The sequence below is a fragment of the Hypomesus transpacificus genome, chromosome 9, assembly GCF_021917145.1.
Source record: "Hypomesus transpacificus isolate Combined female chromosome 9, fHypTra1, whole genome shotgun sequence".
NCBI lineage: Eukaryota > Metazoa > Chordata > Actinopteri > Osmeriformes > Osmeridae > Hypomesus > Hypomesus transpacificus.
In genome coordinates this window covers 15,836,384-15,858,268 of record NC_061068.1, presented here as the reverse complement: position 1 = coordinate 15,858,268, position 21,885 = coordinate 15,836,384, and the positions used below count along the sequence as shown (strand labels likewise).

The window sequence follows — 21,885 nt, the reverse complement described above, 5'->3', positions numbered from 1 at the left end:
TCCTCACTGAACCTTCGTTTGAATGTACTTTGGAGAAATGATGAATAAATAGTTGAAGGTTGGTCCGAAAGCCGATCATCGCCGCACACACACATACTCGCTGTGAGCTGTAGTGGAAATGTTGGTCATATGCATAGATGTATGTGTATGAAATCTATAATCTTCTATGTTCATTGGTAAGAGACAGGAAGGCAAGATAATTAAGTTGAGTTCAAAGGAATGTGAGGTGCTGATGGCTCTGTGGGCAGCTTGCCCTGGGGGATGGGTGAAGCATTTTATATGGCCTTCTGTCCTCTGGTTACTGTAAGGGGTCAATGAGACAGTTGCTCTGAACTTTGGCTAGAAGGACTGTGTCCTGTTTCATTGTTTGTGTTAATTAAAAGTATTGTTTGAAGATGGTCACACAAAGGACAGTTGACCATTTGACTGGTCAACCCCTGTGGCTTTATTATGTACTGCTCTGGGGAGAGCTGTGACATCAAAGAACCTTGGGACACACTGGACACTTGGTATTGTTTCAAGCTGTCACTAAGTTGAGTTAGCCAATCACAGAGTTTGCTACATTGATTGATTGACCATATAGAATGCCATTTGATCTTAAGTTTATATAAGGCAGTGCATGTGTGCTGGCTGATCATCACTCTTGCGAACGATTTGTGGCTATCACACCCTTCGCCAAGACGGATCACAAAGTACTTTGTTTAAATCATATGTAATTGTATAGTCTAATAAATTGTATTAAAACCATATCCCTTGACTATTCAGATCTACACAGTGCCACTCGAATTCTTCCTTAACAGAGCCCAGCACATCGTCACATCATTTTTTTTTTTAGCTTATCATAGATGTAATCTATGTTCTAAGTAGTTATACAGTATGTTTGTTATGCCAGATTGCTTTGTGTTGTCTTGTCCAAAGAATTTAAGTGCCCAGTCTGACCTTGTGTTGTTCTGTTTACCTGACAATAAAAGACTTGAACATGTGTTTTGTGTTTGTCATCACTCTGCCGAACGACTTCTAGTCATCCGGTATGACTGGTCACAGAGCGTTCTGTTTGGTAATGTACTGTACAGAATAAAGAATGTGTATTAATCCGGCATCTTGACTATTCACGCAGTGTCTTCAAAACTTCCTCGACACTTCCTTGAGAGATTAGGTTGGTTTAGGGCAGTTCTATGGGCGTGTGTGAAGCCCTCTGAGACATTGCTTGTAGAAAGGGCTCTAGAAGTAACATTTGATTTGAACACAATGACATGGTAGTCAGTAACCAATGTGAAATATTAACCTGCCTTAAAAGCTGATTTCACTGAGCTGAATTGATCCCTTGGAATATTCCAGAAAACGATCCTGTCTATTGTATACTGAGACATCATGTGGTCATCCTGAGGTACATCTATTATGTATTATGATTATAAGAAGGATTACAAACACTAATACCCTCTGGATGTAGAAATGAATAATATGAATTTTCCTCTCAAACACCAAGAAGTTTTGATCAATCAGAGGACTGTCTGTCCAGGTTTGCTGACTTTCCTTTTATCTCAAATGGAATCGTACCAAACTATAGTGTCTGACATTGTATATGCAGTGCACCTTTTTCTTTCCTATTTAAAAAAGTGGAGAAGGACCAAATGGAGGGAGGAACAGAAGGGTGAAATCGTCCTTCTCTACTTTTTTAAAAAGGGAAGAAAAAGGTGCAGTGGTCTCCTCATTCTTTCCAGAGCTATAGTAGTACAATGCACCAAGAAAGTAATACATATTACATCCAATAGCAGGTCTGTCAGTATACTGTCTGTCTACAATTATATAATGAAGTAGTATGTCTTAAACAGATTCCTGTCCCACCCTGGTCTGTTTCACCCATCTCATGTTTGTCTCCACTCCCTCCAGGTGTCTCCCATCTTCCTTCCTACCCTCATTTATCCTTGTGTTTTCTGTTTGGGGACAGTTCTTCTTGTTTGTCAAGCCTATAGTACCAGCATGTTTTTGTCTACCAGGTAGATCTACCTCCTCTCTAGACTCTACCTCCTTTTGTCTTTTCTGCCTCTTAGTTCCTCTGGTCCTTACATCCTGCCTGCCCTGACTCTGAGTCTGCCTGCTGCCCTGTACCTGAATGGCTCTGCCTTGTCAACGACAAACCTAGCCTGCCCTGGATAGTCTTTTCCGGCCCCCTTGTACCTTTAATAGACCACACATTTACAACCAGTGTGTGGTGTGTGACTCAGTGTGTGGTGTGACATTTTAACTTGACTAATGTCTCATGTAGAACATAAATACAGACCTCAGTGTCTCCAGCTTGCAGAGTGGATTCCCCAGTCCAGCAGAGAGCAGCTTCATGCCGGCATCCTTCAGATCATTGTTACTTAGCTCCAGTTGTCTCAGGAAGGAGGCTGACGTTAGAGCTGAGCTCAGAGAAGCACATCCTTCCTCTGTGATGTGACAGCCTGACAGCCTGTAGAGGGTAATCATGATATGGATTACAGACAATACTATCTTCTAGAGGTAGAAATGAAGAATATCAGTCTGATTATTTTCCTCTTAAACACCAAGACTGTTTGATTAGTCAGATGACTGTCTATCTTGGTTGTTTGAGTTCCCTCTATCTCAATCTGAATCCTAGTATGTGAGAAATTGTACATCCAGTTAAATAGTAGTACAATTGTAATGGCATTTTTTGACATAGTTACAATATCTATGTTCCTTTAAGCGGTAAAAGTAAGTTCCTTTGTTATAGACAGTCAAATGTAAGGAACTGAGGTTTTGTGGAGTGAAACTCTGTAGAAGGGACACTCGGATGGTCTTAAGGTATTTGTGGTGTTGTTTTATGATACCTAACTAAGAGCCAGAGGGTTTTAGTTAGGTCTGGGTGTTGGGCAGAGCTGACCTGACCTTTTGGCAAAGGAGATGGCCAAGTCAGACATCCTGTTTGAGTATCATTAACCAGAACTGTGGGACCTGGCCTGGGGGTTTATTGTCTTAAACTGTCACTGACCAGTGCTGACCAATCATGGTGACCGCTGTATTGATTGATTATTAACATCTGTTCTCTGTTCATATAAGGGAGACCTTTCCTTATTGTCCTTTATCTCTCTTACGAACGATCTGTGTGGATGGCACCTCCTTCGTTAATGACTGATCAGCAAAGCTTTGTTTAATCTTATGTAATTGTATAATCTAAATAAATGGTATTGAAATCGCATCCCTTGACTATTCAGATCTACACAGTGCCACTTGAATTCTTCCATTACAACAATACACCAAGAAAGTATTACATACTGCATCCAATAGAAGGTCTGTCAGTATCCAAGGCAGCACACTTCTTTGGCTACCGTATTTTCCGGACTATTAGGCGCACTTAAAAGCCTTTAATTTTCTCAAAAAACAACAGTGTGCCTTATAATCCAGAGCGCTTTATATATGGATTAATTCTGGTTGTGCTTACTGACCTCAAAGCGATTTTGTGTCTTAGGTTAGTATAGCTCTATAAGGTCAGTATAGGTCATTATGTGTATTAGAGGTCTATAGTATATTGTGTTGTATACTATTGTGGGAGTCAGGTGGCTGAGCGGTTAGAGCATCGGCTAGTAATCTGAAGGTTGCCAGTTCGATTCCCGGCCGGTGCACATGACGTTGTGTCCTTGGGCAAGACACTTCACCCTACTTGCCTCGGGGGACTGTCCCTGTACTTACTGTAAGTCGCTCTGGATAAGAGCGTCTGCTAAATGACTAAATGTAAATGTAAATGTATTGTCAAAGGATCCTCACTGAACCTTTGTTTGAATGTACTTTGGAGAAATGATGAATAAAAAAAAAAAGAGTGATGCTTATTAGAGATAATGTGCATTTGCATTAATATGTGTTTGTGACTTTCTTGCATACGTATATCAAGTTTTGCATTAAAATGTTTTTAGAATTTGCTTATACATGTATATCAAGTTTTGCATTAAAATGTGTTTCGAATTTCTTCCGTATGTATATTGAGTTACTGGGTCATATGTGCATTTGCATAAGGTGGTTTTAGAAATGGCTTGCACACGTATACTGAATTATAATATGTGCATTGGAATTAAATGTGTTATTAGAGAATGGCTTGCATATGTTTTAAGATGTGTTATAAATAGCTTGCATAATGGTTTTAGAGCTTTTTTACCTTTTCATTATGAACAAAAAATTGTTTCCAGATGTATATTTGAGATCAAATGTGATAGATAGATAGATATAGTACTTTATTCATCCCCGAAGGGAAATTAAGTTGTCATAGCAGCCGGTATATTTGAAAACAATAAAATACAATAGAATACAATACAATAGAATAAAGTGCAAGGAGACAGGTTTAGTGCAGTTCTGTGATGGTGGCTTTGACAGAGGTAGATGAGTTGAACAGTCTTATTGCGGTTGGGAGGAACGATATCCTGTTTCGTTCCTTAGAGCAGCGGGGTTAAATGAGTCTGTGGCTGAAGCTGCTTCTTAGCTTGTCCAGGGTTTTGTGGAGGGGGTGAGAGGGATGGTCCATGATTGCCAGGAGTTTTACCAGCATCCTGTCCTCCACCACCTCCTCCAGGGTGACAAGCTTAGAGCCAACCACAGACTCTGCTTTCCTGATGAGTTTTCTCAGTTTGTTGGCGTCCTTTGCCTTGATGCCCGCACCCCAGGACACCACAGAAGATGGTGCTCGCCACAACAGACTGATAGAACATCTGCAGCATCTTGTTGCAGACGTGGAAGGACCTGAGCCTCCTCAGGAAGTAAAGCCGGCTCAGGCCCTTCTTGTAGACGGCCTGTGTGTTGGTGGACCAGTCCAGTTTATTGTCCAGTGTGACACCCAGGTACTTGTATGCCGACACCACCTCCACATCCGTCCCACCGATGCAGACAGGAGAGAGCAGGGGCTTGTTCCTCCTGAAGTCCACCACCATCTCCCTCGTCTTCGCCACGTTGAGCTGCATGCAGTTCTCCCCACACCACTTCACAAAGCGGTCAACCAGGTCCCTGTACTCAGCCTCCCCCCGCCCTCAACACACCCTACAATGGCCGTGTCATCAGAGAACTCCTGTAGATGACACGACTCAGTGCAGTGCTGAAAGTCAGCAGTGTATGTGGTGAAGAGGAAGGGGGACAGCACAGTTCCCTGGGGGGCCCCGATGTTACTGATCAGACGATCAGACACACAGTTCTGTAATCTAACAAACTGCGGTCTGCCCGTCAGATAGTCATCGACCCAAGTGATGAGGGGAGCACTCACCTGCGTGCCCTCCAGTTTGGCCTTCAGCAGTCTGGGCTGGATGGTATTAAAGGCGCTGGAGAAGTTGAAGAACATGATCCGGACTGAGGTGTTGGGTCTGTCCAGGGAGGAATAAGCCTTCTGCAGCAGGTAGATGATATGCCTCCCCAGACCATCACTGACCCACTACCAAACCGGTCATGCTGAATGATGTTGCAGGCAGTACAGTGTTCTCCTTGGCTTCTCCAGACCCTTTCACGTCTATCACAGGTGCTCAGGGTGAACCTGCTCTCATCTGTGAAAAGCACACAGGGCGCCAGTGGGGGACATGCCAGTTCTGGTGTTCTATAGCAAATGCCAATGGAGCTCCACGGTGCTGGGCAGTGAGCACAGGGCACACTACATTTACATTTATTCATTTAGCAGACCCTTTTATCCAAAGCAACTTCCAAGAGAGAGCTTTACAAAGTACAGGACGTTGTGCCCTGAGGCCACCCTCATGAAGTCTGTTTCTGATGGTTTGGGCAGAGACATTCACACCAGTGGCTTGCTGGAGGTCATTCTGTAGGGCTCGGGCAGTGCTCAACCCAGGGCCGGCCCACGCTTTTATTGGGCCATAAGCAGAATTGATTTGGGGGCCCCTCTGAATTTGTATAATTACTATTAACATAATATATATCATTTTTTAATTAAGCTGTAGTTTCATGTGCTCTTGGGGGCCCTCTGGTGGCCATGGAGGCCCTAAGCAGCCGCTTAGTTTGCTTATGCCTTGGGCCGGCTCTGGCTCAACCTGTTCCTCCTTGCACAAAGCAGCAGTTATCGATCCTGCTGATTGGTTGAGGACCTTCTACGGCCCTGTCCAGCTCTCCTAGAGTAACTGCCTGTCTCCTGGAATCTCCTCCATGTTCTGGAGATTGTGCTGGGAGACACATCAAATCTCCTTGCAACGGCACGTGTGAATGTGCCATCCTAGGGTTGCCTCCCGTCCCTTAAAATACGTAATCGTCCGGTATTTGAGAATGAGAGAGTGCGTCCCGTTTTGAATCAATACAAATTGCTGATTGGGTAATACTCGCTGCCATCGTTGGTTTGATTGGTTTGTTTCAGGATCACGGCCAATCAGAGTCAGAGGAGGGCGGGTCTCTTGGCGGTGAGTCGATTTGAAAGAATGGCAGAGGCAGCTCCAGATACCCCCCCCCCCACGTAATAAGAAGTACACTTATTAAAGAAAGTAGGCTAGACATGCTCCAATACTGCACACTACTACTTCTGGTCCACTGCTGTTATCAAGTTCATGATGTTCATGGAAGATCCTTTGCAAGTCTCCTGCACTATATATATTTTTTCCAATACACTCTTTTGAGTATCAAAGTATTTTTTTATTTAATGGTAATTAAATTAAACAAATGTAATATGTTTTACAATTCACAAGTTCCTCCAAAAGCCTATTTTTTTGTGGTCTCACTGTCAAACATTGTTGGCCTATGTTTATTATCATCATAGCTGTGTATTCAGCTATGACGATATGACCACTTGAGTTGTGATATAGAGAGAGACTGAGTGCATCTGTTCACACTGATTTTAATAGCAGATATCTTTTTATAATGTCCATGTATCAATCTTAATATTTTTATAAAACATGTTTTACGTTGTGATTTACCACCACAGGCACGTCATCGGTCTTCGTGGCCCCGAGAGGTGTGGCCCCCGCTGCGGCAGGCGTCCCTTATTTTTCTGTATTGAAGGTGGCAACCCTATGCCATCCTGGAGGAGTTGGACAATCTGTGCAACTTCTGTAAGGTTAAGAAATCTTCTCATGCTCCCAGTAGTGATAATGACTCTAGTTAAAGCCAACTTATCTTATCTTAATCCTCTTCGTCCCTAATGGGACATAAGGCTTCAACGACCTGCCTCCATCTAGACCTGTCTTGGATGCTGTGCATCCAAGCTGTGCCCCAGGTTAGGTTCATCTCCTTCAGCTCCGCTGTCACCTTTGGCCGCCAGGTGTTCTTGGGCAGCCTTGCTTCCTTTTCCCAGGTGGAGTCCATCGTAGGGCGATCTTTGGGATGCGGTCCTGGTCCATCTTGAGAACGTGTCCGAGCGGCGTTTGATCTCTAGCACCACACTGTTGCACTTAGTCTTCTTATATAAATGTGCATTGGACATTTTCTCAGACCAGAAGATTCGGCAGAGTTTCCTGAGGCATCCATTGTGGAAGGCTTTGACGTTTTTCATGTCGTAAGATGTTACTCAAGGATCACATTGACTTACTTAGAGACCTTTTTTTTTTTAGTTAATCTTATATTTTTATTTTACTGTTGCTTGTTTTTTCTACAGGTATACTTGCACTTACAGATTCATGTTGTTTAAATTGTAACTTGCTAACTACATGCTCTTATGGTTTTTCCCTTTGGCACTTATTTTTTGGTTGTTCACAATGTGTGCTTGTTTTGGCTACCCGCAATGCTTTGGGGCTATCTTGTTGTTATTATCAGTGACCTATGCACTTTGTAAAGCTCTCTCTTGGAAGTCGCTTTGGATAAAAGCGTGTGCTAAATGAATAAATGTAAATGTTACTCGCCAGCACTCTGAGCCATACAACAACTCAGATTTCACGTTACTGTTGTAGAGCTAAAGCCAACACTAGTGGAAAACCAGTCAAAGAGATGAAGAGGGAGAAACTTGAAATGGCCTCCACATGCAAAACCAGTCCTGTTTTGGGGTCGGCTCATTGTTGCCCCTGTAGTGCACCTGTTGTTTATTCCATCAACACCAATGCAGCGGAAACTGATTAACTACCCCCTCTGCTACTTAACTGACCAAATCATTATTTGACATTATTTTAACAATCATTAAGTGCAATTTAATTCATGCCATACCCTGATAAAAAAAACTGCTCCTTTAATTATATTGAGCAGTGTAGTTTTAAGTTGTGACATTCTCGTCTGCATTCTGTTGTCTTTTTGTTTTAATCTTATTTTACATGTAGCAAAACCAACCTCAAGGAATATAATGGCCAATATTATTTTTAGTGATCTATAAAAATGAACAATAAAAGTGTGTTTAACTTCCTAAAGAGCAGCGTTGCCCCTGACACTTAGGGCTGAAATATACTTCACGCTAAGTACGTGTACACATGCTGAATGGCTGCAGCACGTATCCTGCGTTCGTTTGGTGCCTACTTTGTGCACGTCTCCCTGGCCCTTAAATGTACGCATACGCAAGGTGCAATACAGACAGAAATCATGGGCCAGTATACTATCCCTGCATCTCAGATGGAATGGTACCATCAACCTACCCAGATGCTCCCATGTCACCCCGCTCTTCATCTCCCTCCACTGGCTACCCATCACGGGCCGCATCAGATTCAAGACCCTGGTACTGACCTTCCGAGTGGTGAACGGGACTGCACCTGCCTACATCCAGTCTCTCCTCCAGCCTTACACCCCCACCCGCCACCTACGGTCTTCTTCTGACAACCGTCTGGTGGCCCCACCTCTGAAGAGCGCCCGCTCCCAACCCAAGCTCTTCTCCTGTCTGGCCTCCCAATGGTGGAATCATCTCCCCACCTCCATCAGAGACACTGACTGTCTCCCCACCTTCAAGAAAAGGCTAAAGGCACACTTATTCCGGGAGTACACCAGCACTTCAGAAAGATTTGTTGGATCAGATGTTGGCTTATTTCCTTCAGGAACACAATGACAACTATTGAGGGACTTGTTGGTCACTTCTTGGTTGTACTTGCTGTGAATCATATTATTGTTGCTTGCTTTCCACCAGGTACACTCAAGCACTTTAGAGGATTATTTTGATTCATTGAACATGCTCTTCTGGATTTACCCCTTGGCACTTATTTGCTTTTTCACAATGTATGCTTCATGTTTTGGCTGTTTTAGCCAGTTACATAGTAGTATTATACACCCAGCACATATCTTGCTATTCCTAATCCGAAACCCTTCATGCAGTGGAAGAGGCATCAACCACAGGGACTGACGTGGAAATTGACACCATACTGTTGAAACGATGTAGATGGATATGATTATAGATTTATCTGATTGAAAATGAAACTTTTTTTCACCCCTTTTAGTCATATTTTATATTACTGGAAACCATATGTTAAGCTGTTGACTTATTATAGTTGAGCAAAGTATTATTATCACTAAACGATAGAAGCTATTGAGCCTGAGTGTGAGATCTGGGTGACAGAGGCTGAGGAGTGAGGGAGAAGGCCACCTGGAGGCAGGCATCGTCCTTCGCAGGCAGAGGCCTGAGCTACAAGTCAAGATGCACTGTTTTTGACCCCACACCTAGAATCTTATCTGTGGCCGCCTGCACAAGGTCAGCACTAGCCCTAAGTAGGGAGGATTTACAACAAGCCTCATTGTGTAAGCAGCGAGAGCAGTCTCATCCTAAATGTGGGATACAGAACCTGTTTGAAGACAAACACTTATTATTGTCACCCAGCAGCAAAATGTACATCTCCAAATTTAAGCACCAAAGGTCAAAGGCACCAAAGCTAAGGTGTGAGTGAAGTCTGAAACCCCCAGAACAAGTGACCAATTGTGTTATGAGTAAGATCTGAGACCATCTGTAGTTACCAATAGTAAAATAACACATGAAAATAGGTGAGCAGTATATAATTGCATGCCTGGGGGGCAAAGATCAGTTGGGTTCCGGAACCTGCTCACCTTTATTGGGATTGTTTTCATCTTGAAGACCAATAAAGCCTTTGCATCAAACTTTGCAGAGTTCCAGTGCCGTTTTTGTACCTTTGAAGATTAATTGAAGACTTTGAACATTTTAAACAACAGCTCAAAAGCTGCCAGATGCAGAACTCCCTGTCCAGGTAAATGTACAATAATATGATGAATAGTATATCTTAACCCCTGTGTTGGAGCCATTATACAACTTTGTTTTGTTTCGTTTACATACCAGTTTGGTGATGCTAATTAATCAGTAGTATTATGTTTGAGCACTGGGTGGAGCATTGCCTTTGGGAAGGCATACAGGTAATTAACAGCCAGGGACACACAGGTGTGTGGCTCGGTGGAAAAGCATACAGCTTTTCACCGTGTCAGGTTTGTGTCATTGTTTGATTTGTGTGCAAAAGAAAATTAATGGAACTAATCCAGAAATGAAATGAAATGGACTGTATTGCTGGTGCTATGGTGAGCAGGCCATCAGGAAAATAAATGGGACACAGCACAGAAATGCAGACAGATTGTGGACATTGATTATTGGCACGCAGAACACGCGTCCAAGCAAGTGCTTCCCTGCTCCCACCTCATTGGCCTAATGTAGGAGTTGGTAAAAGACTCTACACCGTGTTTTGTCATAAGAGTCAAACATGACTGCTATTATATTTAACAGCAGAGAAGACCCCCAAATTGTACTTCAAATGTCTTACTTTTCCTTGTGACCCCAACATTCGTAAAATGTAAAAAAGAATTAACATCACAACAACCACAAAGACACACGTCCACAAGGAAAAGTGATATCATGTGTGCAGTTGATTTAGATTACAGAGTATATAAAGGTGCTGCAGATGATAGTCCCTCCAGTTCTCTCTTTGATGAAGCCATGAGTGCAACTTTGTTGTCTTAATCAACCATGCAAATACATGTACATGTATATAACTTGACTATTCATGTCACTATTCTCATGTAGAACACAAATACAGACCTCAGTGTCTCCAGCTTGCAGAGTGGATTCCCCAGTCCAGCAGAGAGCACCTTCATGCCGGCATCCTTCAGATCATTGTTACTTAGCTCCAGTTGTCTCAGGAAGGAGGCTGACTTCAGAGCTGAGCTCAGAGAAGCACAGCCTTCCTCTGTGATGTGACAGCCTGACAGCCTGTAGAAGGTAATAATGATATGGATTACAAACACTACTATCTTCTAGAGGTAGAAATAAAGAATATCAGTCTGATCATTTCCTATGGGTGTTGTGGTGAGTTACTGCTGCAAGCTGAAAACGTCAGGTGGACAAGGTGTTCTCATATAGAGCTTCTCTCCTCTGGAACAGACTTCATGTTTCAATCAGGGAGGCTGGCACTGTCTAGGTGTTTAGGGTTACATCAAGAGCACTGAGTTGGAACTCTGATTATCTGTGTTCAACATTCATTTGCAAATGTTGTCATCTATTGTTGATCTTTATTGTCTTCTCTTCTTATAAGGGGTCAGGTGGCTCAGCAGTCAGAGAATCGGGATAGTAATCAGAATGACATTGTATCCTTGGGCAAGGCACTTCACCCTACTTGCCTCGGGGGAATGTCCCTGTACTTACTGTAAGTCGCTTTCGTAGGAAGGTTTACTAAATGTAAATAATGCACTATTATGCTTTGCTTATGGTCTGCACCTCTCTTTGTCACTGACCATCTCTGGAGAAGTGGAACTCTCACTGAATTACTCCTCCCAAGCTTTCTTAAATGCTGTAACTATGAGTTTTTGTGGGAGTTTTTCCTCGTCTTCCTTGAGAGATTAGGTTGGTTTAGGTGCAGTTCTATAGTCATGTGTGAAGCCCTCTGCGACATTGCTTGTAAAAAGGGCTATACAAATCAAATTTAATTTGAACACAATGACACAGTAGTCCCTAACCAATGTGAAATATTAACCTGCCTGAAATGCTGATGTCACTGGGCTGGATTGTAGCTGTGGAATATTCCAGAAAACTATCCTGTCTATCGTATACTAAGACATTATGTGGTCACCCTGAAGTACTTCTAAATCATATGTGAAATGTAGACTACCGGTGAATCAGTGTTCTAGACTGTCTAGTGTTTGTCTGAGCCAATCAGATCACACATAGCTACAATTCCCTTGGTACAAGTATCAATATTAGGTTTCATATCTCCTATGATCAGTGCTATATATAAATAAGATATATGGCACTGTTGTACTGACACAATCAAACTATAAATGAATTTATGATCTGTATTGATAATTGTAATACTGTAAACAATGTTGTATTTACCGTACATAATTTTGGTATCTGTCTTTATATTTCTACTCTATGTTTACGGCCCATCCAACCACCATGTGTTAACTTACCACAGATGTGACCTCTGCCCTGTATCCATAACGAAGCCAAATGATTGGTTAGACTGATCTTACTGAAGGATGGAAGTCTTTGATGTGCAGTGAGCCAATGACTGAAGGGCCCTGGGACAGCTGTGTGTCTGTCTTGTGATTGTGGGACGGACCAATGACTCTTGAGAATGATGTATTATGAAATGATGTGTTGTCTGAAGTTCTGTGGGTTTCAGTGTGCATCAGCTGGGAAGTGCTGATGTTACCGGATTCTTCAGTTCTGTCTAGGAAACTAGATGGAGCTGTCTAGCAAATGGTGTTTGTGTACTGTGTTACTGTAGCCTGGGTGCCAGCCCAACTTAGCCCCGCCAACAAAAAAGTTTGGTCGGGAAGTTCGATCATGGGTTGCTCCGTTGGGGAAAAACTATGTCCGAACAGGAGCTGTTCGGACCAATCAAATTGTCAGGGCGGGCTTTATTCGATGATGGACAGATGATCAACAGTAACGTAATCAACCAGGTCGCCAAAGAGCGCTTGGGTTGAATTTGTTTTCAACAAACAACACACTGCGTTGCTCTGATTGGTTGTAGGTCTATCCAATTGAGCGAAGAGAAAAAAAAAATCCAGGTTCGGTTGAAACACGCCCCATACTCACAGCCCAACGGAGCGTTATCAGACATCATATTCTGACTAGAATTATGAGTATGACAACGTCAGGCTAGTGTTACTGCGTTACACTCTTAAGAATTGATCAATATAATGCTAGATATTTCATTTGTCAAAGGAACAATATCTCTCCCACAAAAATGCTCATGGTTGTATCTCATTCCTGACATGCAATTTTAATGTAACTAATAAGAAACCACATGATCTAAATCAAACATGCAATGTGATTGAATGTGTAACTATTACTTGTCGCTTTAACATGATTACAGACCTCAGTGTCTCCAGTTTGCAGAGTGGATTCCCCAGTCCAGCCGAGAGCAGCTTCATGCCTGAATCCCTCAGGTCACTGTTGCTTAGATCCAGATCTCTCAGAAGGGAGGGGTTTGACTTCAGAGCTGAACCCAGAGAAGCACAGCCTTTTTCTGTGATCTGACAGCCTGACAGCCTGTAGAAGGATCATGACAAGAAAGATTACTAACACTTTTTCTGCCCAAACAACATGGCCCCTCCCTACCTCTCCAACTTCCTCCTCCACCACAACCACACTCAACCCCGGGACCAAGCTCCGGACCTGACAGGGCCTTTTCAGTTGCCACACCTTCCCAAACCAAATTCCAACAGCCCTGCCATTATTCATAGAGGACTTCAAAACCCACCTTTTCAAACTTGTGTTAACCTGTTAACCTCCCTGCCGTCCCTCCCTTTCCCCTTCATTTCACCATTACTTTTGTTTCTAACTACCTACTTGTCGTTATTTATACTTGTACATATTAAATTATTTAACCCTGTATGCTCACTCTGTGAAGCATATTTTAGTGTTCACTATACATGTCTTCTGTATATGTATATATATATTTTTTATAATACCCAATGATAAATATTTATTTAAAAACAGGCTTTGGAGTGCTTTGATATATAGTGCTGCACATTTCATAAATAAACCCCTCATCATGGAAGACTATTGTGATTGTATCTTTCCTGCATAAAGTTTACACCTTTTACATTAATAAACAACCATATTTTCTAAATAACGAGTGCAAATACGATGTGGTGTGTGATTTAAACTATTAGATGATGATTACAGACCTCAGACTCTCCAGTTTGCAGAGTGGATTTTCCTGTAGAGAAGAGAGCACCTTCATGTCTAAAATCTGTAGGTCACATTTACTCAGGTGCAGTTCTCTCAGGAAGGGATTTGACTTCAGTGCTGAGACCAGAGAAGCACAGCCTTCTTCTTTGATGTGACAGCCTGACAGCCTGTAGAAGGATATCATGATAAGTACTACAAACACTACTACCTTTTGGAGGTAGAAATAAACAATGTCAGAAAATCCCTTATTATTTTCCTATCAAACACCATACAATACATTGTTCTACTATATCTTTACTATTGTCTCATGTAGAACATAAATACAGACCTCAGTTTCTCCAGTTTGCAGAGTGGATCCTGCAGTACAGCAGAGAGCATCTTAATGCCGGCATCCTTCAGGTCACTGTTGCTTAAATCCAGATCTCTCAGAAGGGAGGGGTTTGACTTCAGAGCTGAACCCAGAGAAGCACAGCCTTCCTCTGTGATGTGACAGCCTGACAGTCTGTAGAAGGTAATCATGATATGGATTACAAACACTACTATCTTCTAGAGGTAGAAATAAAGAATTTCAGTCTGATAATTTCCCATGGGTGTTGTTATTTATTATTGTCATTGTGGGTGTTGAGGTGTGTTACTGAAACCGGCTGAAACCAACAGGGGGACAAGGTGTTCTCATATGGAGCTTCTCTCCTCTGGAACAGACTTCATGTTTCAATCAGGCTCTCTTAGTTTCCCTGGTCCTGACCTCCTGCCTGGCCTGAGTCTGAGCCTGCCTGACCTGACCTGTGACTCTGCCTTGTGGATTATGACCCTTGACTGGACTCACAGGAGCCCTGGAGAGTGCATCAGCTGTGATGAGCGACTTCCCTGGCACGTAAGTTATCTTGTATGTGAACCTCAGCAGTCTGAGGCGGAATCGCTGCACTCTGGGAGGTAAATCATCCAATGCTTTTGTGCGTTTGTGGTCTGTCTCTATCATGAATGATAGGCCTATGAGGTATGTACTCAACCTTTCACATGCCCAGGTGACGGCTAACGCCTCCTTTTCAACCTGGGCATAACGTTGCTCTGTTTCAGAGAGACTTTGAGGAAATGTATGCGATTGGACGCCACTCCATGTGTCTCTGCAAGGACAGCACCCAGGCCAAAGGATGATGCGTCTGCAGACACTTTTGTTTTGGCTTGTGGTCTGTACTGAGCCAACACTCTCTGTGATGCCAGCTCCTTTTTGAGGTTTTCAAATGATGTCTGTTGCATGTGGCCCCAAGACCACTCATTGTACTTTGATAGCAAGTCTCTGAGCGGTTTGGTGGTGTCTGCAAATTTAGGGATAAACTTTGCAATATATGTGACCATTCCCAAGAAACGGCTAACATCTGCTGTATTCTGTGAGATGGGCATGTCTGTGATAGCTCTGATTTTCCCGGGGTTCTATGGCTCCCGCACTGATGTTGTACCAGCATGTTTTTCTCTACCTCCTTTAGTCTTTTCAACCTCTTTTACTTCCCCTGGCAGTGTTGTAGTACTCCAGACCGGGGTCACAGCTGGGGGAATATCACTAAATTTCCTGTGCATTGTCTAATTTATTTGTTAAAATCTGTTGACTGTTATTGGATGTAAAACATCACACTTCAAATGCATCCAATAATTTAACTGCTTTCTAATTTGAAATTACCCATCAACCCAATTTGCACCTCAAAAGGGAATGAGGAAGATAGGCGAAACAGTGGCTGTCTGAAGATGTTGGGCAAATAAGCTATAATTACATTTGTTAACCTGAACCACAAAGAGTTTACAAAAACGTCCAAAAGAAAACACACCATGTGTAATTATGAGACGCTCACTGATGAGGCTGGGACTAGGCCTACATAAAACCTTTACCGGCATATAGAAAGTAAACATAAAAAAACGTTTTCAATCTGCCTCTGTACCAAAATTCCTCAGAAATGTCTTCCCCCATTACACAAAGAGACTTAGGAAATATTAGCAATGTAACATGCTGTATGTTTCAGGGCGTTAGTTTCAGTTAATTGTCAGATTTAGTTTGTGATAACTAGCCAGGCCACATAAAGCTATGTAACTAATGATGAATATAAAGTTATGCTACATCAACATTAACTCATGTCCGCTCAGCTGTCTCCCAACTTAATGTTCCGTAAGTTAAACGCTGTGGTACCGCGCTCCTTCCTTCAGAGAGAGATGTGAAAGCAGAGACCGAGTACTAATGTGCCTCTAAGAAAATAACAAATATTAAACTAATATTACTGCACTACTTTAAGAGTGCACATTTTTTGTTCAAATACACAGTTACAGATCAAATCTTTAAAAAACGTTGTACCTAGTCAAACCCTACTGCTTGAGTGTTGACTATTCATTGGCAGGCCCCTTATACTTTTAATAGACCACAAAGTTACGATCGGTGTATGGTGTGTGATTGAACAGGAATACAAACCTCAGTGTCTCCAGCTTGCAGAGTGGATTCCCCAGTCCAGCAGAGAGCAGCTTCATGCCTGAATCCCCCAGGTTGTTGTTACTCAAGTCTAGCTCTGTCAGATCTGAGGAGGGGAGAGCTGAGGCCAGCGCTTCACAGCACCGTTCTGAGAGGTTACAGTCATTCAGCCTACATGACATAAGGAGAATGTAAGACATCATCAAAGTCATAGTTTGTATGATAGAATCATACGACAATTGAAATTTACATCACAATATGTGCTAAGTCGTATTGTTATTTAAGTTCTTCAAATGCCTTATACATACAGAGCAGTTTTGGAGTCTTTGACCACTGGCAGCAGCCTCAGAAGACCTTCCTCTGATCTGGAGTATTTCTTCAAGTCAAACACGTCCATCTTTTCTTCTGAAGTCAGCAACACAAAGACCAGAGCTGACCACTGTGTAGATGAGAGCTTCTTCTCACTGGAGAGACTTCCTGAGCTCAGGTAGTGTTGGATCTCCTCCACCAGAGAATGGTCATTCAGTTCATTCAGACAGTGGAACAGATTCATGCATCTCTCTGCAGAGGGATCCTCTCTGATCTTCTCCTTGATGTACTTGACTGTTTCCTCATGTCTCTCTGTCTTGTTACTTTTCTGAGTCAGTAGGCCTCGTAAGTCAGTCTGGTTGGACTCCATTGAGAGGCCCAGGAGGAAGCGGAGGAAAAGGTCCAGCTGTCCATTCTTACTCTGCCAGGCCTTGTCCACAGCACTCTTGTAGAATCTGACTTCTGGTTTCTTTTTTAAAAGAGTCAACCGTTTGTTGGAACTGGAAGCTGATGGAGTCTCAGACATTAGATTCAGCTTGTTGTTGATGAATGAGAGAAACACAAACACAGCAGCCAGAAACTCCTGAAAGCTCAGATGGACAAAGCAGAACACCTTCTCCTGGAAGACTTTACCATCCTGTCTGAAGATCTGTGTGAACACTCCTGAGTGCACTGAGGCATCACAGACATCAATGCCACACTCTGTCAGGTCTTTCTCATAGAAAATCAGGTTGCCTTTCTCTAGCTGGTGGAAGGCCAGTTTTCCCAGTGACTGAATACTCTGAATGCTCTCTACATCCCAGTGTGGATCTGTCTCAGTTTTCCCAGCATACTTCACCTTCTTCTGTTTGGTCTGTAACACCAGGAAGGTTGTGTACATCTCAGTCAGGGTCTTGGGCATCTTCTCTTTCTTCTCTGTTCTCAGCATGTGTTCAAGGACTGTAACAGTAATCCAAGAGAAGACTGGTATGTGGCACATGATGTAGAGAGTCCTTGATGTCTTGATGTGTGAGATGATTCTCCCGGCCAGGATCTCATCACTGCATCTCTTCATGATGTACTCATCCTTCTGTGGGTCATTGAACCCTCGTACCTCTGTCACCAGGTCAACACACTCAGAAGGGATCTGATTGGCTGCTGCAGGTCGAGTGGTGATCCAGATGAGAGCAGAGGGAAGCAGCTTTCCTCTGATCAGGTTGGTCAGCAGCACATCCACTGAGGTGGACTCTGTGACATCACACCAGCTCTTGTTCTTTTTGAAGGCTAAGGGCAGTCGACACTCATCCAGACCGTCAAAGACAAACAGAACGTTGTACTTGTCATAGTTGGATATTCCTGATTCTCTTGTTTCTGAGAAGAAGTGATGGACAAGTTCCATCAGACTGAACTCCTCTCCAGCCAACAAATTCAGCTCTCGAAACGGCAGAGGAAAGATGAACTGGATTTCCTGATTGGCTAGTCCTTGAGCCCAGTCCGTGATGAACTTCTGCACAGAGACAGTTTTTCCGATGCCAGCAACTCCTTTTGTCAGAACAATTCTGATAGGTGTGTCTCGTCCAGCTGAGGGTTTAAAGATGTTGTTGCATGTGATGGCTGTTTCTGGTCTTGCTGATTTCCTGGATGCTGTCTCAATCTGTCTCACCTCATGTTCTTTATTGATCTCTCCACTCTCACCCTCTGTGATGTAGAGATCTGTGTAGATCTTATTGAGAAGAGTTGGGTTTCCTTGTTTGGCTATGCCCTCAAACACAGTTTCAAACTTCTTCTTTAGTTCAGATTTGAGTTTCTGTCGACAAATCTCAGCATGCTCATCTAAACAAAAAACAACATGTGTTAGGTGTGTATTTTTGCTAAACGTAGTTTTGATTATTCACAGATTATGAACTGACAATGTTTCCTCTACATTCAGTTAAAAACATATTTCAAATCTATGATCATTTATCAAGTGCACAATAATAAAACAGCATAGAACACTCACAGATAGTACAAAGTCATAGGAAGATCTACACATCATTGGGCTACTCTGAATCTTATAACTTTCTTTGTATATCTAACCTTCATCATGTACCATCAATCGGTCAACTCAAACTAAATATGGAGTCTGTTACTTTTCTCCAGAGTGTCAGCCAGCTCCTTCTGGTTCATGTTCCTCAGGACGTGCAGTGTGATCTTCAGAGCTCCCTCTCTGGCACTGCTCTCCTGCTTCTGATATTCAGGGTCCATCACTTCCTGGTCCTCCCTCTGACTCTCTAAGCCTTCTGGGAAATCTGGACTCAGAATCCTCTTCATCCTCTTCAGCTCTTCCTTCACAAACCTGATGACAGTCTCCTCAAGCACCTGAAACAGAGAGGGAAGATATCAGACGAACCAGGAACTCAAGTCCCAGTAGAACAATATGATTAAAATGATTCTGTCTTGTTTGTACTTTAGATGAACACAAAACTCACTGTGAATATGGAGGACAAGTCCTCATGGTGACTCTGGTATGACTCAGACTTCTCATGTTGATCTCTGAGGACAAGAGATTACATTACTTAACCACATGAACCACATGTACAAGGGCTGATAATCTACTAAAGAGATTATACATAAGAATCTACTTATGTATGATCTACTATCATACATAAGCATGAGTGGTAAACTGAACTGTATCCACTTATGCATACACACAGACACACTGTATAAGAGTGATACCATCACTACCAAGTAAACCATCTTCTATACCACTACAAGGCACTATTCCTTTAATACATTCATCAAAGAAAGGAGCACTGTCACCTCCAGGTAAACAAGTGTGTTGTGTTTCAACCAGACACTGAAGAATGACATCAGGGTCCACCTCACACAGGGCTGCATGTTTGCTAGCAGTCTGCTTTAGACACTGCAGCACTCCTCCACCCAGGAGTTGAAGACCTTCTGGTCTCAACCAGTCTAAGTGGGCTGAGCCCCGCCCAGTCTGTGCTCATACCAGGCCTGATACCTGCAGGGCTGGACACTGACTCTCATGCTGTCTGTGGGTGTGTGTGTGTGTGTGTGTGTGTAGGGAGGTTATTGTTGTCAAACCTTTACTAGAGCTGCACTGATCTCTCTTATTTGTATGTAAAGCTATTATAACACAATTACATGTTTACAATAAATGTATTTCAAGGTGGAGAAGTAACTCACAGGCTTATCCTGGAGTTCGCTCTCGTCTACTGAATTAGAGAGAGCAGCTTTGAATAATTTGTCTGCACCGACATGGAATTACCTGATAATAGTATGGTATGGATTGCATAACTGCATTAGTTTCAGGGTAGTTTGTTGTGGTTGTGGTTGTGGTTGTGTGTTAATGTCAGGTAAAGTTCAACATTAAAGCAGCACAGTGGACTGGTAGGTTGTGGTCCTGTCTCTCACTGATCAAACACAACAAGGAGGTCAAAGGTGTTGATGTGTCTGATGGTCGTCTAGTGGTTAAACCATAGATACATAAAGAGAAGACCAACACCACATGTTAATGACATGATACTAAATAACAGCTCCTTCTCACTGTGTAGCTCTACCTCATGGTCTGAACATCAGCCAGGCTAGCTGAGTTCTGACTTTGTTTAGTAGAAATGTCACATGATGATCCTGAATCTAATGATGACGTTATACTTCAAATTATTTATTGTGTGTGGCCTACCTACCTGTATACACTATACACAGACGGCCTCTTCACATCATGTCACCTTCATCATATAACATTGGACACCAGCAGAGGTCAGTACATACCCTTCCTCATTAGAAGGTCCTCCTCCATCATTAAACTTGAAAGGTGGTTCCATAGACCTGTCACTCTTCATGGACACACAGCTGGGTACAGGTGAGGCTGGTCTCTGCTGTCTCATCCTGTCAACAAACACAACAAAGTGTCTTACAAACATAAATCACTAAAGTAGACACCACAGATATATCATACTGTCCAACATGTGTTGCTGTAGTTATTCATCAGCAGGGTCAGAACCAGGCTTGAATATTGCTGTTCAACATGGATGAGAGTCAGACAGGCAGGTTTCCAGACCTGTTGTTACTCTGTATCTCTCACTGTGAACCTTTACCGCATGGTCTGTATGTCAGCCAGGCTGGCAGTCAGCAGCTCTAACCCTGTGTTTTAGTAGGGATGTGATGAGGGATACTTTAGTATCTACAGTCAGCAGCTCTAACACTGTGTTTTAGTAGGGATGCGATGAGGGATACTTTAGTATCTACAGTCAGCAGCTCTAACCGTGTGTTTTAGTAAGAATGTGATGAGGGATACTTTAGTATCTACAGTCAGCAGCTCTAACCCTGTGTTTTAGTAGGGATGTGATGAGGGATACTTTAGTATCTACAGTCAGCAGCTCTAACCCTGTGTTTTAGTAGGGATGTGATGAGGGATACTTTAGTGTCTACAGTCAGCAGCTCTAACCCTGTGTTTTAGTAGAGATTTTACATAGTAAAGCAAAGGTGTACATTGGACTTTTAGATTATAAATACTACTTTATACTTTGTTTCACTTAATAAAATCGATGTCTTCACCAGTGAGCAACATGTCCCCTTTCATGGATTCTTTCCAAACATTTTAACAGCTTAGTATTACCAACAAACAGGTGTTGGCAATGAATGAGTCTGGCCTGGCCAACTGTATACACTTAACAATTAGACAGTAAAGACAATAAACAGTAGAGATTGAGGCTGGCAGGTTGTGCTCTGACATGAATACGTAATGTTGCATTGATTCATGTGGGCCCAAGTACATTTAAACACTATCACTATAATCACATATGAACTATAAGACAAATATATTATAATATAGGATATTGAGTCCCAGTACAGACAGCTTCTTCACACCATGTCACCTTCATCACATAACATTGAACACCAGCAGAGGTCAGTACATACCCTTCCTCATTAGAAGGTCCTCCCCCGTCACTGAACATGGGAGGTGCATTCATAGACTTGTCACTCTTCATGGACACACAGCTGGGTACAGGTGAGGCTGGTCTCTGCTGGATTGGGCTTCAACACAACAGAGACAGACCTTCAGTCTCTCATTTATTCTGATTCATGATGATGTCATAATATCACTGCTGAGCTCTGAGATGGAGAACAGTCATGAACCAGT

General features: G+C 42.7%; 2 protein-coding genes across 11 annotated transcripts in view; both read right to left on the bottom strand.

Moving 5' to 3' along the window:
- LOC124471292 (NACHT, LRR and PYD domains-containing protein 12-like) overlaps positions 1–21,885 on the bottom strand; it is a 1,476,309-nt gene that overhangs the window by 45,823 nt on the left and 1,408,601 nt on the right. For 5 of the 10 annotated variants that reach the window (XM_047025728.1, XM_047025729.1, XM_047025731.1 and 2 more), the window contains 7 exons: positions 19,211–19,274; positions 18,872–19,100; positions 16,763–18,575; positions 16,458–16,625; positions 14,334–14,507; positions 14,002–14,172; positions 13,187–13,360 (listed from right to left, as the gene is read on the bottom strand). In XM_047025728.1, the coding sequence (XP_046881684.1) occupies positions 13,187–13,360; positions 14,002–14,172; positions 14,334–14,507; positions 16,458–16,625; positions 16,763–18,575; positions 18,872–19,100; positions 19,211–19,274 (2,793 nt within the window). Of the gene's footprint in view, positions 1–13,186; positions 13,361–14,001; positions 14,173–14,333; positions 14,508–16,457; positions 16,626–16,762; positions 18,576–18,818; positions 18,850–18,871; positions 19,101–19,210; positions 19,275–20,513; positions 20,631–21,662; positions 21,780–21,885 lie in introns of those variants that run through there. The other 5 variants (XM_047025730.1, XM_047025736.1, XM_047025734.1 and 2 more) reach the window with 4 other exon arrangements.
- Positions 1–21,885, bottom strand: part of LOC124471307 (NACHT, LRR and PYD domains-containing protein 6-like) — a 332,215-nt gene that overhangs the window by 44,844 nt on the left and 265,486 nt on the right. The window lies entirely within an intron of this gene.